Source organism: Mus musculus, chromosome 4, assembly GCF_000001635.26.
Source record: "Mus musculus strain C57BL/6J chromosome 4, GRCm38.p6 C57BL/6J".
Classification (NCBI taxonomy): domain Eukaryota; kingdom Metazoa; phylum Chordata; class Mammalia; order Rodentia; family Muridae; genus Mus; species Mus musculus.
In genome coordinates this window covers 11779899-11796090 of record NC_000070.6, presented here as the reverse complement: position 1 = coordinate 11796090, position 16192 = coordinate 11779899, and the positions used below count along the sequence as shown (strand labels likewise).

At 41.3% G+C, this 16192-nt stretch overlaps 1 protein-coding gene across 3 annotated transcripts in view; it reads right to left on the bottom strand.

Annotated features, from left to right (window-relative positions):
* Cdh17 (cadherin 17) overlaps nucleotides 1-16192 on the bottom strand; it is a 59749-nt gene that overhangs the window by 21815 nt on the left and 21742 nt on the right. For all 3 annotated transcript variants that reach the window (NM_019753.4, XM_006537583.3, XM_006537584.4), the window contains exons 4-10: nucleotides 15865-15999; nucleotides 14802-14940; nucleotides 12851-13009; nucleotides 12556-12755; nucleotides 11334-11465; nucleotides 10819-10969; nucleotides 391-606 (exon numbers count right to left, since the gene is read on the bottom strand). In NM_019753.4, coding sequence (NP_062727.1) covers nucleotides 391-606; nucleotides 10819-10969; nucleotides 11334-11465; nucleotides 12556-12755; nucleotides 12851-13009; nucleotides 14802-14940; nucleotides 15865-15999 — 1132 coding nt within the window. The remainder of the gene's footprint in view (nucleotides 1-390; nucleotides 607-10818; nucleotides 10970-11333; nucleotides 11466-12555; nucleotides 12756-12850; nucleotides 13010-14801; nucleotides 14941-15864; nucleotides 16000-16192) is intronic.

Here is a 16192-nt window from a genome sequence, read left to right as displayed (position 1 = left end):
ACAATGCCCTGCATCAGACCTTCCCGATAACCATTTGGAATTCTTCTTAGACTGCTCAGTGGTCTAGAACATTGTTATCAAAACTCCTTCCATCTTGATCAAGCCAGAACTGCTGTCTGGGGATCCCCTAGACTTCGAAGCTTCCTTTCCATTTTTTCTTAAGGGCATTCTCTTTAAGATGGTCACTGAATTCCTCTTGACACCTAGTTCTCAGAGGACCAAAGACAATGCGATGTCTCCGAATCTGCACCTCTAGCTCTTGAGAAAACATCTGGCTTCCTCACAGTCACAAAGATAGCAGAGAAAGCTACTGGCATGGGAAGGGCCTCACAAATCCTTAGTAAAAGGAAAACAGACATGTAAACTCACCACATCGGGTACAGTGCTTACCTACGTCAGACACCTCGATACTTAAGTTGTACTGAGGACTGTCTTGCTTCTTCAAGGACTGTTTACTTAACTGAACCTTTCCCTCATATTCACCAATGAGAAAAAGTCCATCTGAGGGAACTTTGGGTGTTTGGTCTACAAGCTTGTATTTCAAAATACTGTTGATGTTGTTAGCTTCGTCCATATCATGGGCCTCAAAGATCCCGATGCTGTTACCTTTGGAGAAGAAAGAACAACAACCACATCAGTTCATCAAGTGGCTTCTTAGGAAACACGGGAACTGTCTGGGGTGGTGAGCAAAGACATTTAGATTTACTTTGGCTCCTTGCATTTTTTCATGGTATGCTTGATTGAACATAGTGGCAGCCAAGACTGCCTGCCACACAGTATTGTTAATTGAGAGACTTAAACAAAAATCAGCCTTCTGGGAGACCTAGACCCTGGACACATGAAATCAAGGTGTTGACAAAACGGCTTTCCTCTAAGCGTCTCTCCCTGGCTATTTCTTCCTCCTCACTATGTAACCTCCTCTTTATACCTTAGCACCCAAATTTATCCTAGGAACTCTGGTCAGATTAGATTAAGGCCCACCAGCTGGGTGTTTGTGGGTATACACATACATACATGTGAATGTGGGAGTCAGAGGGCAACCTCAGCGGCATTCCGTAGAAGCTACCCACCTTTTTGTTGTTGTTCTTGTTGTTTTTCCTTTTGTTTGGTTTTGTTGTTCTTGTTGTTGTTGTTTGGTTTTTGTTTTGTTTTATTTAGTTTTTTTTTTTAAACAGGGTCTCTAGCACTCTCTCTCTACAAAATCTTGCTAAGTATATTTAAGTTGTCTGGCCAGTGAACCCTAGTAATCTACCTGTCTCTGCCTCCCCAGCACTGGGATTACAAATGTACTGCCATGCCTGGCTTTGTGTGTATGCATCAGGGGATCTAACCCAGGTCCTTATAGAGGCAAGGTAAAAAATGTACTGACTGAGCTATCTTCCTAATCCTTCATCGTACCCAGTTCCACATCCTATCCAGTCCCACATCCTACCCCGTTCCACATCTTACCTAGTCCTACATCCTACCCAGACCTACATCCTGCCCAGCCCTACATTCTACCCAGCCCTACATCCTACCCAGTTCCACATCCTACCCAGTCCCACATCCTACCCAACCCACATCCTACCCAGCCCACATCCTACCCAGCCCACATCCTACCCAGCCCTACATCCTACCCAGTCCCACATCCTACCCAGCACTCATCCTACCCAGTCCCACATCCTACCCAGCACTCATCCTACCCAATTTCCTCTTTAAAACATCTACATCTGTATAGCCATATTCTGAAGTACCAAGACTTAGAACTTTATCCTATGAGCTGGGGAGGAAGAACAATTTACCCCACACAAGGAGCAGGACATCAACTTACAGATTTGGTGGGGAGTGACAGTTCAGCATGGTGTACCTCCTGCTCCTCACCCACCCAAAGGAATCTACTTCCACCTCTAATCTTGGTGGGGGGCCCTATTTGAAAATAGGGTCATCAGAGATATAAGCAACTACATTACTGGGGTGAGATCATCCACACACAGAGGGAGGTAAAGAAGAAGAGGAGGAAAGAGATCTGCAGAGTGTTGTCAGCAGCTAGCTTAAGTCAGAGTCAGAAGAGGCAACAGGCTTTCCCACAAGATCCTGTCACCATAATTTCAGATTCCCCATCAGCAGAACTGAGAAGTTCACATTTCTGGTGCTTTATTACTATAGCCCCAAGACACTAACACACTGGACAAATGTCACAGCTAAACTAGAAGAAGCCAATCTTGGGCTACTTCTGAGAGCTTTGTGAACAACTGTAGAGACTGACTCCACTCAAAGATAACACATAAAGAATAGTCACACACGCACACATACACACACACACACACACACACACACATACCACATGCCATGGCCATATGTATACTGTGCCTGTGTGTATTTTGGCCCAGGAGCTCCTGAGGTCAGTGGATGTGATTCTGTGTCCTACCAACTTTGAGCAAGTTCTGATAGAATCTGTGGTCATCCAGATCTATAAAATGGGAAGTGTGAGTTTCCTTTCATGCGGTCAGAATCCCACCTGAGATTTATTCAGATGCCACTATTTGAATTGAATTACACTCTTCATTTATATCAGTTTGCAGCCAAGGCCTTATACAGACACTTACAGGAGTTGGGTTTTAAAGGATGGAAAAGGGAAGAAATATCTCTATCTCTATCACTATGTCTGTCTCTCCTGTCTCTCTCTCTCTGTCTCTCTGCCTCTCTCTGTCTCTCTCTATATCTATAGATCTATAGATCTATAGATCTATAGATAGATAGATAGATAGATAGATAGATAGATAGATAGACATAGATCCACCCATGAGGCATGTGGCTCAGAGCCATTTGGAATTTGTACTCATGTAACAGCGGCTGCTTCTTTCTAAATGTATCATAATTGAGGAAACTTTTCTTTTCCTCTTTTTCCTAAAGAGGACAGTATAAACTTAAGAGGAACGAACCAGTACTTCATGTGTTAACATTTCTACTTGTGTATGTTTTTATAGCTAGCTAAGCAGCAAGCCCTCAAGAAGGAGATGCATTGTCTGTACCTCCCACAGCTGCATATGGAACAAGTTGAATAGAATTTTTCTTCCTTTAAAGAATTCATGAAGTGCCCCACCAGCACTGGGGTAGCTTGGGCGCGGAGTCTGTGGACACCCGCAGGCTACCCACAAGACCCTCCACAGGATCTTAAGACCTCTGGTGAGTGGAACACAGCTGCTACTCCAATCCAATCGTGCTGGACCTGAGACTGCATTAATTGGGGAAGCAAAAAACCCGGCCTGACCAGGGGCACAAATCCCTTCTGGTCCACGCCAGCACCGAGGTACCTTGGGCACGTAGTCTGCAGACACCTGCATGGTACACATAGGACCCTCCACGGGATCGTAAGACCTCTGTGAGTAGATCACAACTTCTGCCAGGAAGCAGGTTTGAACACCAGATATCTGGGCACCTTCCCTGCAAGAGGAGAGCTTGCCTGCAGAGAGTACTCTGAACAATGAAACTCAGGAGAGAGCTAGTCTTCCAGGTTTGCAGATAGAGGCTAACATAAATACCCGAGGAACAAGATCTAACCAGAGACAACTACAACAACTAACTCCAGAGATTACCAGATGGCGAAAGGCAAGCATAAGAATCTTACTAACAGAAACCAAGACCACTCCCCATCATCAGAACACAGCACTCCCAACCCACCCAATCCTGGGCACCTCAACACACCTGAAAAGATAGTCCCCTATTTAAAAGCATATCTCATGATGATGGTAGAGGACATCAAGAAGGACTTTAATAACTCACTTAAAGAAATACAGGAGAACACTGCTAAACAGGTAGAAGACCTTAAAGAGGAAACACAAAAATCCCTTAAAGAATTGCAGGAAAACACAACCAAACAGGTGATGGAATCGAATAAAACCATCTAAGACCTAAAAAGGGAAGTAGACACAATAAAGAAAACCAAAAGTGAGGCAACGCTGGAGATAGAAAACCTAGGAAAGAAATCTGGAACCATAGATGCAAGCATCAGCAACAGAATACAGAGATGGAAGAGAGAATCTCAGGTGCAGAAGATTCCATAGAGAACATGGGCACAACAATCAAAGAAAATACAAAATGCAAAAAGATCCTAACTCAAAACATCCAGGAAATCCAGGATACAATAAGAAGACCAAACCTACAGATAATAGGAGTAGATGAGAATGAAGATTTTCAACTTAAAGGCCCAACAAATATCTTCAACAAAATTATAGAAGAAAACTTCCCAAATCTAAAGAAAGAGATGCCCATGAACATACAAAAAGCCTACAGAACTCCAAATAGACTGGACCAGAAAAAAATTCCTCCCGACACATAATAATCTGAACAACAAATACACTAAATAAAGATAGAATATTAAAAGCAGTAAGGGAAAAAGGTCAAGTAACATATAAAGGCAGGCCTATCAGATTTACACCAGACTTTTCACCAGAGACTATGAAAGCCAGAAGATCCTGGACAGATGTTATACAGACACTAAGAGAACACAAATGCCAGCCCAGGCTACTATACCCGGCTAAACTCTTAATTACCATAGATGGAGAAACCAAAGTATTCCACGACAGAACCAAATTCACACATTATCTTTCCAGGAATCCAGCCCTTCAAAGGATAATAACAGAAAAAAACCAATACAAGGACAGAAATCACGCCCTAGAAAAAGCAAGAAAGTAATCCCTCAACAAACCTAAAAGAAGACAGCCACAAGAACAGAATGCCAACTCTAAAAACAAAAATAATAGGAAGCAACAATTACTTTTCCTTAATATCTCTTAATATCAATGGACTCAATTCCCCAATAAAAAGACATAGACTAACAGACTGGCTACACAAACAGGACCCAACATTCTGCTGCTTACAGGAAACCCATCTCAGGGAAAAAAACAGACACTACCTCAGAGTGAAAGGCTGGAAAAAAATTTTCCAAACAAATGGTCTGAAGAAACAAACTTGAGTATCCATTCTAATATCGAATAAAATTGACTTCCAACCCAAAGTTATCAAAAAAGACAAGGAGGGAAACTTCATACTCATCAAAGGTAAAATCCTCCAAGAGGAACTCTCAATTCTGAATATCTATGCTCCAAATGCAAGGGTAGCCACATTCATTAAAGACACTTTAGTAAAGCTCAAAGCACATATTGCACCTCACACAATAATAGTGGGAGACTTCAACACACCACTTTCATCAATGGACAGATTATGGAAACAGAAACTAAACAGGGACACAGTGAAACTAACAGAAGTGATGAAACAAATGGACTTAATAGATATCTACAGAACATTTTATCCTAAAACAAAAGGATATACCTTCTTCTCAGCACCTCATGGTACCTTCTTCAAAACTGACCATATAATTGGTCACAAAACAGGCCTCAACAGATACAAAAATATTGAAATCATCCCATGCATCCTATCAGACCACCAAGAACTAAGGCTGATCTTCAATAAAAACATAAATAATGGAAAGCCAACATTCACGTGGAAAATGAACAACACTCTTCTCAATGATACCTTGGTCAAGGAAGGAATACAGAAAGAAATTAAAGACTTTTCAGAGTTTAATGAAAATGAAGCCACAACATACCCAAACTTATGGGACACTATAAAAGCATTTCTAAGAGGGAAACTCATTGCTCTGAGTGCCTCCAAAAAGAAACTAGAGAGAGCACACACTAGTAGCTTGACAACACACCTAAAAGCTCTAGAACAAAAGGAAGCAAATTCACCCAAGAGAAGTAGACGCCAGGAAATAATGAAACTCAGGGGTGAAATCAACCAAGTGGAAACAAGAAGTATTCAAAGAATCAACCAAACGAGGAGCTGGTTCTTTGAGAAAATCAACAAGATAGATTAAACCATTAGCCAGACTCACTAGAGGGCACAGGGACAGCATCCTAATTAACAAAATCAGAAATGAAAAGGGAGACATAACAACAGATCCTGAAGAAATCCAAAACACCATCAGATCCTTCTACAAAAGGCTATACTGAACAAAACTGGAAAACTTGGACAATATGGACAATTTTCTAGACAGATACCAGGTACCAAAGTTAAACCAGGATCAAGTTAACAATCTAAACAGTCCCATATTCCCTAAAGAAATAGAAGCAGTCATTAATAGTCTCCCAACCAAAAAAAGCCCAGGACCAGACGGGTTTAGTGCAGAGTTCTAATTCCAGTTCTGCACAAACTATTCCACAAAATAGAAGTAGAAGGTACTCTACCCAACTCATTCTATGAAGCCACAATTACTCTGATACCTAAACCACAGAAAGATCCTACAAAGATAGAGAACTTCAGACCAATTTCCCTTATGAAAATCGATGCAAAAATACTCAATAAAATTCTCACTAACTGAATCCAAGAACACATTAAAACAATCATCCATCCTGACCAAGTAGGTCTTATCCCAGGGATGCAGGGATGGTTTAATATACGGAAATCCATCAACGTAATCCAGTATATAAACAAACTCAAAGACAAAAACCACATGATCATCTCTTTAGATGGGGAGAAAGCATTTGACAAAATCCAACACCCATTCATGATAAAAGTCTTGGAAAGATCAGGAATTCAAGGCCCATACCTAAACATAATAAAAGCAATATACAGCAAAACAGTAGCCAACATCAAAGTAAATGGTGAGAAGTTGGAAGCAATCCTGCTAAAATCAGAGACTAGACAAGGCTGCCCACTTTCTCCCTACCTATTCAACATTGTACTTGAAGTCCTAGCCAGAGCAATTCGACAACAAAAGGAGATCAAGGGGATACAAATTGGAAAAGAAGAAGTCAAAATATATCTTTTTGCAGATGATATGATAGTATATATGTGACCCTAAAAATTCCACCAGAGAACTCCTAAACCTGATAAACAGCTTCGGTGAAGTAGCAGGATATAAAATTAACTCAAACAAGTCAATGGCCTTTCTCTACACAAAGAATAAACAGGCTGAGAAAGAAACTAGGGAAACAACACCCTTCTCAATAGTCACAAATAATATAAAATATCTTGGCATGACTCTAACTAAGGAAGTGAAAGATCTGTATGATAAGAACTTCAAGTCTCTGAAGAAATTAAAGAAGTTCTCAGAAGAAGGAAAGATCTCCCATGCTCATGGATTGGCAGGATCAACATTATAAAAATGGCTATCTTGCCAAAAGCAATCTACAGATTCAATGCAATCCCCATCAAAATTCCAACTCAATTCTTCAACGAATTAGAAAGAGCAATCTGAAAATTCATCTGGAATAACAAAAAACCTAGGATAGCAAAAACTCTTCTCAAGGATAAAAGAACCTCTGGTGGAATCACCATGCCTGACCTAAAGCTTTACTACAGAGCAATTGTGATTAAAACTGCATGGTACTGGTATAGCGACCAACAAGTAGACCAATGGAATAGAATTGAAGACCCAGAAATGAACCCTCACACCTATGGTCACTTGATGTTTGACAAGGGAGCTAAAATCATCCAGTAGAAAAAAAAACAGCATTTTCAACAAATGGTGCTGGCACAACTGGTGGTTATCATGTAGAAGAATGCAAATCTATCCATTCCTATCTCCTTGTACTAAGATCAAATCTAAGTGGATCAAGGAGCTCCACGTAAAACCAGAGACACTGAAACTTATAGAGGAGAAAGTGGGGAAAAGCCTCGAAGATATTGGCACAGGGGAAAAATTCCTGAATGGAACAGCAATGGCTTGTGCTATAAGATGGAGAATTGACAAATGGGACCTCATGAAACTGCAAAACTTCTGTAAGGCAAAAGACACTGTCAATAAGACAAAAAGGCCACCAACAGGTTGGGAAAGGATTTTTACCTATCCTAAATCAGAGAGAGGACTAATATCCAATATATATAAAGAAGGTAGACTCCAGAAAATCAAATAACCCCATTAAAAAATGGGGCTCAGAGCTAAACAAAGAATTCTCACCTGAGGAATACTGAATGGCTGAGAAACACCTGAGAAATGTTCAGCATCCTTAATCATCAGGGAAATGCAAATCAAAACAACCCTGAGATTCCATCTCACACCAGTCAGAATGTCTAAGATCAAAAATTCAGGTGACAGCAGATGCTGGTGAGGATGTGGAGAAAGAGGAACACTCATCCATTGTTGGTGGGATTGCAAGCTCGTACAACCACTCTGGAAATCAGTCTGGCGGTTCCTCAGAAAATTGGACATGGTACTACTGGAGGATCCTGCAATACCTCTCCTGGGCATATATCCAGAAGATGTTCCAACTGGTTAGAAGGACACATGCTCCACTATGTTCAAGCAGCCTTATTTATAATAGCCAGAAGCTGGAAAGAAACCAGATGCCCCTCAACAGAGAAATGGATACAAAAAAATGTGGTACATTTACACAATGGAGTACTACTCAGCTATTAAAAAGAATGAATTTATGAAATTCCTAGGCAAATGGTTGGACCTGGAGGGCATTATCCTGAGTGAGGTAACCCAATCATAAAAGAACTCAAATGATATGTACTCACTGGTAAGTGGATATTAGCCTAGAAACTTAGAATACTCAAGATATAAGTTACAATTTCCAAAACACATGAAACTCAAGAAGAACGAAGATCAAAGTGTGGACACTTTGCCCCTTCTTAGAATTGGAAAAAAACACCCATGGAAGGAGTTACAGAGACAAAGTTTGGAGCTGAGACAAAAGGATGGGCCATCTAGAGACTGCCATACCCGGGGATCCATCCCATAATCAGCCTCCAAACGCTGACACCATTGCATACACTAGCAAGATTTTGCTGAAATGACCCAGATATAGCTGTCTCTTGTGAGACTATGCAGGGGCCTAGCAAACACAGAAGTGGATGCTCACAGTCAGCTATTGGATGGAACACAGGGCCCCCAATGGAGGAGCTAGAGAAAGTACCCAAGGAGCTAAAGGGATCTGCAACCCTATAGGTGGAACAACAATATGAACTAACCAGTACCCCGGAGCTCTTTTCTCTAGCTGCATATGTATCAAAAGATGGCCTAGTCGGCCATCACTGGAAAGAGAGGCCCATTGGACTTGCAAACTTTATATGCCCCAGTACAAGGGAACTCCAGGGCCAAAAAGTGGGAGTGGGTGGGTAGGGGAGTGGGGGGGAGGGCATCGGGGACTTTTGGGATAGCATTGGAAATATAAATGAGGAAAATACCTAATTAAAAAAAATCATGAAGTACATTTCCAACGTGAATTCTCGGATCTGGAAAGACAGGGAGCATATTGAGACCCTGAGCATTTTACTCTACTAACAGTGACTTCACCAGGCTAAGAAAACTTAACTATCCTCTTCCTAAATGAAGTAGGCAGCCTCCAAAGGGCACTCCCCATCTTCTGGTACCCATGCTCCGTGACATCTGACTTTCAATTGTGAGTGGAGCCTAGTGACTCCACCTTGATGAGATGAATGTGGCACAAGTGTCACTTCCAAAAACAGATTGCAGAAACTCTGGGGCCACCATGTTGCTTCTCTCTTCCTCTCCCTCCTTCTCCCCATCCCTCTGAATCAGAGTCCTGATTCACAGAAACTGGTGTGATGAGAATTTGCCATTTTAAACTGCTAAATTTGAGGTCAATTTGTTATGTAGCAAAAATAACAAATATAGCATATGGACAGCCCAATATGAAGAGGCTTGCAGTATCATCTAGAAAGGTCCTGAAAGATTTCTCCACCTTCATTCAGCACCACAGGCCAGCCCAATTTCAGTGAAACATAATGTCACAAATGTTAATGTCTGTTACATAATTACTCTATTATACAACTGTCCCTGTGACTTCATTCCTTATATCTACTGAAATCTTTCAAGCTATGATTTAACCCTTCCTTGATGAAGCAGGAATTTAGATAAATAAAATGAAGAACACCAGTGCAGGACACACAGAGAATATTCAACCTCTGTGTGACTGACACCTAACACCAGGAGGCAAAGAATGATTACATGGGAGGAAAACCCACCAAGCCACCAGGAAAGCAGTTGCTGTGTCAAAGCTGAGTTGCAGCCAGAGCAGAAGGATCAAAGAAAATGTCCATCCCTAGATGGGTAGGCCATACCCATGGGGACCACAAAGATGCTGATCTCACAAGCTTAAAAAGTACATAACCCAAACACAAAAGACACATCAGCCTACTCAATGGGCTCACCTCCAAGATGGAAATAGACAAAAGCTTCAAATCCAGGAGAGAGACAACACCCCCCCCCCCAAGTCATTAACATTCTTACAGTGTCGTCCCTATACAAATGTAAAGCTATCAGGAGATACATTCTTCTCAAACATAGAAAGATCAAAAGGACAAGCATGCTTGAGGCTTAACTTCACTTGCCAGGTTTTTCTGTTATCTTTGGCTTCCGCAAATGGGAACCACAGGGTTACATTGAACTTGGTATTGTCTACTTATTGTGGGATATCTGGCTGTGGATGTAAAGGATCAAGTTCTTTAGCATGCTGGATGAGGTTTTATCTCTTGAAAGTATTTTGTTTAGAAGCATGATAAGATATCTGAAGGGAAAATCTTGCAACAAGGACCCTTCTGGACTTGTACACAAGATGCTGCTCTGCAGTGACTGTCATTGAAACAGTGGTGGTGGTGGCAGTTATAAAAGCATCAAACTTAAGAGGACCAGAGACAGTGTTCATTTCAAAGTGTTGTACCTATATGACTTTCATGATACCTTCAAGCTCTGTGACAAGGACAATGGACTGCAGAATAGGTCTACCTGACCCCCCAGAGGCTAGAAAGGGATAACAGGAGCAGCTGAGGAAGGCAGGTTCATGACATCAAACAGCTCTCATTTCTTACCCAATGGTTCATTCTCCTGGACTTCAAATACAGTCACTGGAGACAGACATGTCGGTGGGTTGTCATTAATGTCAATAACTTTCACATAAATTTCCAGTGGATATGCAAGTGGTTTTCCATTCTCATCCTTGGCAGTTGCAAAGAAAACATGCTGCAATGTGAAGGTCAAAGGTAAGAAGATGCCTTCACTTTAACAGGTGGAGGAAAATAACTGTTTTGCTAACCATCTCTCACCTTAGTGTCAACATGTTTAGAATTGAGAAATGAAGGGGGGGGAGTGAATTTCATCATCCCACAGACATACTTACTCCCCCCTCAATTCTCCATTCTAAGTATGTTGGCTACACTTGTGGGGAAATTATCGAATCACTGTGTCTTTGAGAATGCACAAACATCCAGGATCTAGAACACAGTTTTGTTCCATTTTTTTTTAATAATTTACAATTAATTTGTCCTCAATTGTAAGTAGACATAGGATTTGTCTTGTGGCCCACGGAACATCCCGTCTCACTCACTGAGTTCTTTTCCTCCCGGTCCAAGGCCTGAGTCACATAAATATTTCCTTCTTGGTCGATCGAGAATGGGAACGGCGACAGCTTCTCCTTGTTGACTAAGGAATACTGGGCCCCTGGGTCATTCCACTGCACCTGCACGGCCAAAGCGAGTGGTGGGAAAAAACACAAGAATTAACAGACTGAAAAGGTGATCAACAGCTTCTATATTCTCACTTTGGAATTTCTCACAACTCTGTCTGCACATGAGCAGTTTCTTAAGGCAACTGAGTAACATATTTAAAATTCTCAACCTAAACTAACCTTAAAAGCAGACAAGGGAATTCTTTCTTCCTTAAAGCAATCTTTATAAACTCACAAAGAGCCCACAGGTTGTTTTCTTCTAGAACTCTGACTGGGTATAACATCAATTTATCAAGAAAAAAGGCACTTCATATGATGTATGATGAGCTTCTAGAATCCAAAATTAAGATGAATCCAGAGCAATAAAGGATTCCTTAAAGAGGTAGTTCTAAACCTTCCTAATGCTGAGACCCTTTAATACAATTCCTCATGTTTTGGTAACCCCAACCATAAAATTATTCTTATTGCTACTTAAATAGCTGTAATTTTGTTACTGCTATGGATCGCAATGTAAATATCTGATAAGCAGGATATCCAATGTGACCCCTATGAAAGGGTCATTCAACCCCCAAAGGTTGAGAACAACTGACTTAGACTCATTCATTCATTCATTTAGTTGAGACACATGATGAGGGGTACTCCCTCAAATATTAAAGGCTGAAAGATCTCAGAAATAAAAATAACTACTGACCCCTAGTTATCCTCCAAACAACAACAAAAAATATTCAAAAGTAAGGCCTGATACATAGACAAGGCCTGGTTTCTCTGATATTATTACTAACAACATATATTTATGGTATACCACATGCCATTCAACCTACTATAAAGCAGCTATATTTCACACTGCTGAATGAAAACAATAAAACACCACAATAAAGTGTGTGTGTGTGTGTGTGTGTGTGTGTGTGTGTGTGTGCGCGCGTTTGTGCACATGGGCCAAGTTTTCTGCTTGTGATGATAATCTTTGGAGATTACTTAGTTTGCTTTGTAATTATATGATGCAAAACTCTATCTAGTAAAACAATTAGTGAAGACCACAAAATATGTCTCTACATATCAAGGTATGGATCCGAACTAGCAATAAATGTCACTTGGACACTACCTGAGTGATTTTGATGGGGTGAGGATCAGTCGAGTTTTCTCTAATCTCCACGGGTTCTGGTGCTTTCCAGATATTCTCTCTAATAGAAATATCTACATATGTAGTATCACTGAAGGAATTCTCACTCTGGCCCCCCATGTCCTTCACCGAGACCACCAGGTTGTAGGAAGGATTCTTCACTGGATCCAATTCCTGGGATCCTGTAGAAGTTGGGGAGGAGAAGGAGAAAAGACATGTGCCCACAGGTGACAGACCTTCCTCTGGCTGAGGTTTGTGAGGGCTTGCCTTGACTTACCTTCTGGGGTAAGCGATATTGCCCCTGTTTTGCTGTCGATTTGAAAGTACATAACATCGTTGATTTGGGGAAGTTGGATGACAATTTGATAAAAAAGCTGGCCATTGGGAGTAGCCGGATCATCCAGATCTGTAGCATTGACATACATGAAAGGCTTTCCTGGTGACAAAGCATACGCAGAAGAGAGTTGAAACTTAAAGCAACTGTATCCATGTCTGCCTCAGGAGATGCAAAGAGAGTGGAGGAAATTGCCTCAGTTCCTAACTGGAAAAATTAATCTTTATTTTGTATCCTATAGGAGTCCTCAGGAATATTTCAAAAAGTTATGGTGTTTGAAATCACATCTAGAAAAGGTCCATTTAAGAACAAGATAATTTAGTGGATTTTAAAGTAAAATAGTACAAAATATACCATTATTATATTGCTACCATCTGCAAGAAAAATGCATTTTTCAAGCTTTGGTTGTATATGAAAGAATGTCCATAATATCTGAAGATGCTGTTAAAATATTCCTCATTTCCTAAGCTACAGATCTGTGTGAGACTAATTTTCGTCACATACTACTTCAACAAAAACAGCATGTGGGAACATCATGGATCCAGACACAGACCTTTATCCCAATTGTTTTTATTCATCCAGACATTTAAGAAACTTGCAAAGATTCAAATGATGTCATTTTTCTCATTAAACTATTTTTGTCTTGAAAAATATACTTTTCACTAAACACTCTGTGCTCTTTTAAATTATTCACTAAGTCAGTGTTTTACTTTCTACGATGTTAGCCAGTGCTACACTGGACTCACCTTGGGAGAGCACAATTTTGAATTTCCAGAAATTTTTCAGTCAGTTATTTTTCTAAAGTTTGTATAAATTTGATTACAAGAAAAGCATACAAATAAAAACACCATATGCTAAAACCAACCAGACCCAAAGTCTATAAAGTCATGTATTAATATCACTAGTAATTTGAAATAGGCCATGGTAAATAGTTATACCATGAAAGCTTGCAGAGGGAACAAACCACACTTCTTCCCACTCACCCAGGAGAAGCAGATACTAAACACTGACAAGGATGCCACTAGGGACAAGGGACAGGGACAGTGCAGCCATCCCTGAATGGTTACTTGCCTACTGGAGACTGAGAAAAGAAAGGGGTTGAATAACACAAATGATTCCTTGTTATAAGTTGATGAAAAGATCAAGGATCTAGAAATAGAGAGTAGGTCAACATAGAGAAGGCACAGGCCACAGCTGGGGAACAGCAATAAGGAAAGGAGCCAACAGTAACTCTAAGTATCCCACAAGGATATTGGAGAGCAAGCTCATTTTTCCAGACAGTCCTTCGATGTCCTCAAGCTGTGTGGTATTTAGTGAAAGTTCACTAGAGAACCATAGTTTTGACTTACACTGTACATTTCTCAAGATCTAGAGACTCTTTCAATGATTTACTCCATTTTTAATTGAGGGGAGGAGTATGGGCACACAAATGTGGGTGTCCACAGAGGCAAAACAACAACAACAAAAAAAAAAAAAAAACAAAAACAAAACCAATGAATTCCTTAAAGCCAAAGTCAAAGGCAATTTATGAGATACTCAGCAAGAGTGCTCAGAACTGAACTCAGATCCTCTGAAGAGCAGAAAGGCTCTTGCTAGGCCTTCTCTCTAGATCTCCTAGAGACATTTTTTATTGTCACAGTTTAGAGACAGGAGTGTCCCTGGCATCTCATAGATAGAGGTCTGAGATATTTCCAAACATCCTACATTACCCAAGACTAAACAGGGCCAAGGATGAGAGACTTTGGTCCAAAACAATTGGCACAATAAAACAGCATTCAGATCGCTATGAAATTTACATTAGATAGTCAGTCTTGTGGAGCTATAGTGACAACTGTCAGCCACACAATTCCACTCTTTCATCACCCCACAGACATACTCAGACTGACTGTTCTACCTGGGCGAGAGTTCTGCCTCACTGAGCCTTCATATTTTGACTGGAGAAACGTGGGTCGGTTGTCATTGATGTCCTTGACTTCTATGGTGATGGGGACTGGACCGTCCACTATAGCTCCATGAGAATCCAAGGCTGCAAGCTGTTGTTGAAGAAAAGAAAGCTACCTTGTGACTCTGGACTTAAGATACATGCCCCAAAGTCACTTATAGGAACTTAAAATTCAAAAGACCAATGACCTGATGACTGCAGGAGATGAAGAACCCACAAAAGCCCAAATTATATACTGCTAAAATAAGGGTCCAATCAGTTAAGCTACCCTGATGATGGCAGTAGCTTTCTAGATGTTCAGGGTACTGGATGCAGAACATTACTCAGGTGATGGTGTACTATGACTCCTCAGAGCTGGCACAGTGGTCAGTCTACAGAGCCCATGGCAGAAAGTGAAGATGGTTTCAGCTTGCTCTTTTTCAGTTAGCGCTCTGCCTTTCTAGCTATTCAGAAACCTACTAGGAAGCTATGGGGAAACGGAAAGGAAGAGCATTTCCAGTAGGACCATGAGTTCCTTCTGCATTCTGGGGCCGCAGTGGCTCTGCGCAGCACTGATGCTGCCTTCATAGTGGGTGTGAGGCACACATACCAAGCACCAGGGCACACCAGGAGCACAGTGCTGGGCTTCAGCCCCAGTACCCAAATGAGTATGGCCATCTGAGGACTTTGATCATGTAAATTGGATTACTATGGTCAAAAATCACTCTGTAGTCGGTTTCAAAGAGGCGAGGAGAATGAGGGGAAAAGGAAAGGGGGAAAGAGGAGGAGGGAGGGAGGGAGGGAGGGAGGGAGGGAGGGAGGGAGGAAGGGAGGGAGGGAGGGAGGTCATATGAGGACTGCAGTTTTGTACTAATGCCAGGAGAACTGAACAAGAAGCAAGGGATAATGGTCCCAGGGGATTCGGGAACTGAGCGTGCTACAGAAGCCTGTGTGTCATCCCACTGTGTGTTGTCCCACTGCATGTCATCCCACTGAGTGTCATCCCACTGTGTGTCATCCCACTGTCTCAGCTCACCTGCAGATGATGAACCGCTCTTGTTTCTCTGTCCAGGGCTCTTGTGTGATACAGAAGTCCATCCTTTTCTATCTTAAATATACCATCTGTCTCTCCCGTTAGCTCGAAAGTCACAGCTGGAGGGTTGGTCTTAAACTGAGAAAAAGAAAAAAGAATTACCATCACATCAGGTTCTGAGGAAAGCACAATGCTGTAGATCTGTAGAAAGATGCCTATTTCCATTTTTTTATTTGTACATCGCAGAATAAGAAACCTTGAGCCCTTTATGGTGGCAATGCTAAAATCTTGTCTGTGCATCCTTTATGTAGCATTCAGAACACATTTCTCT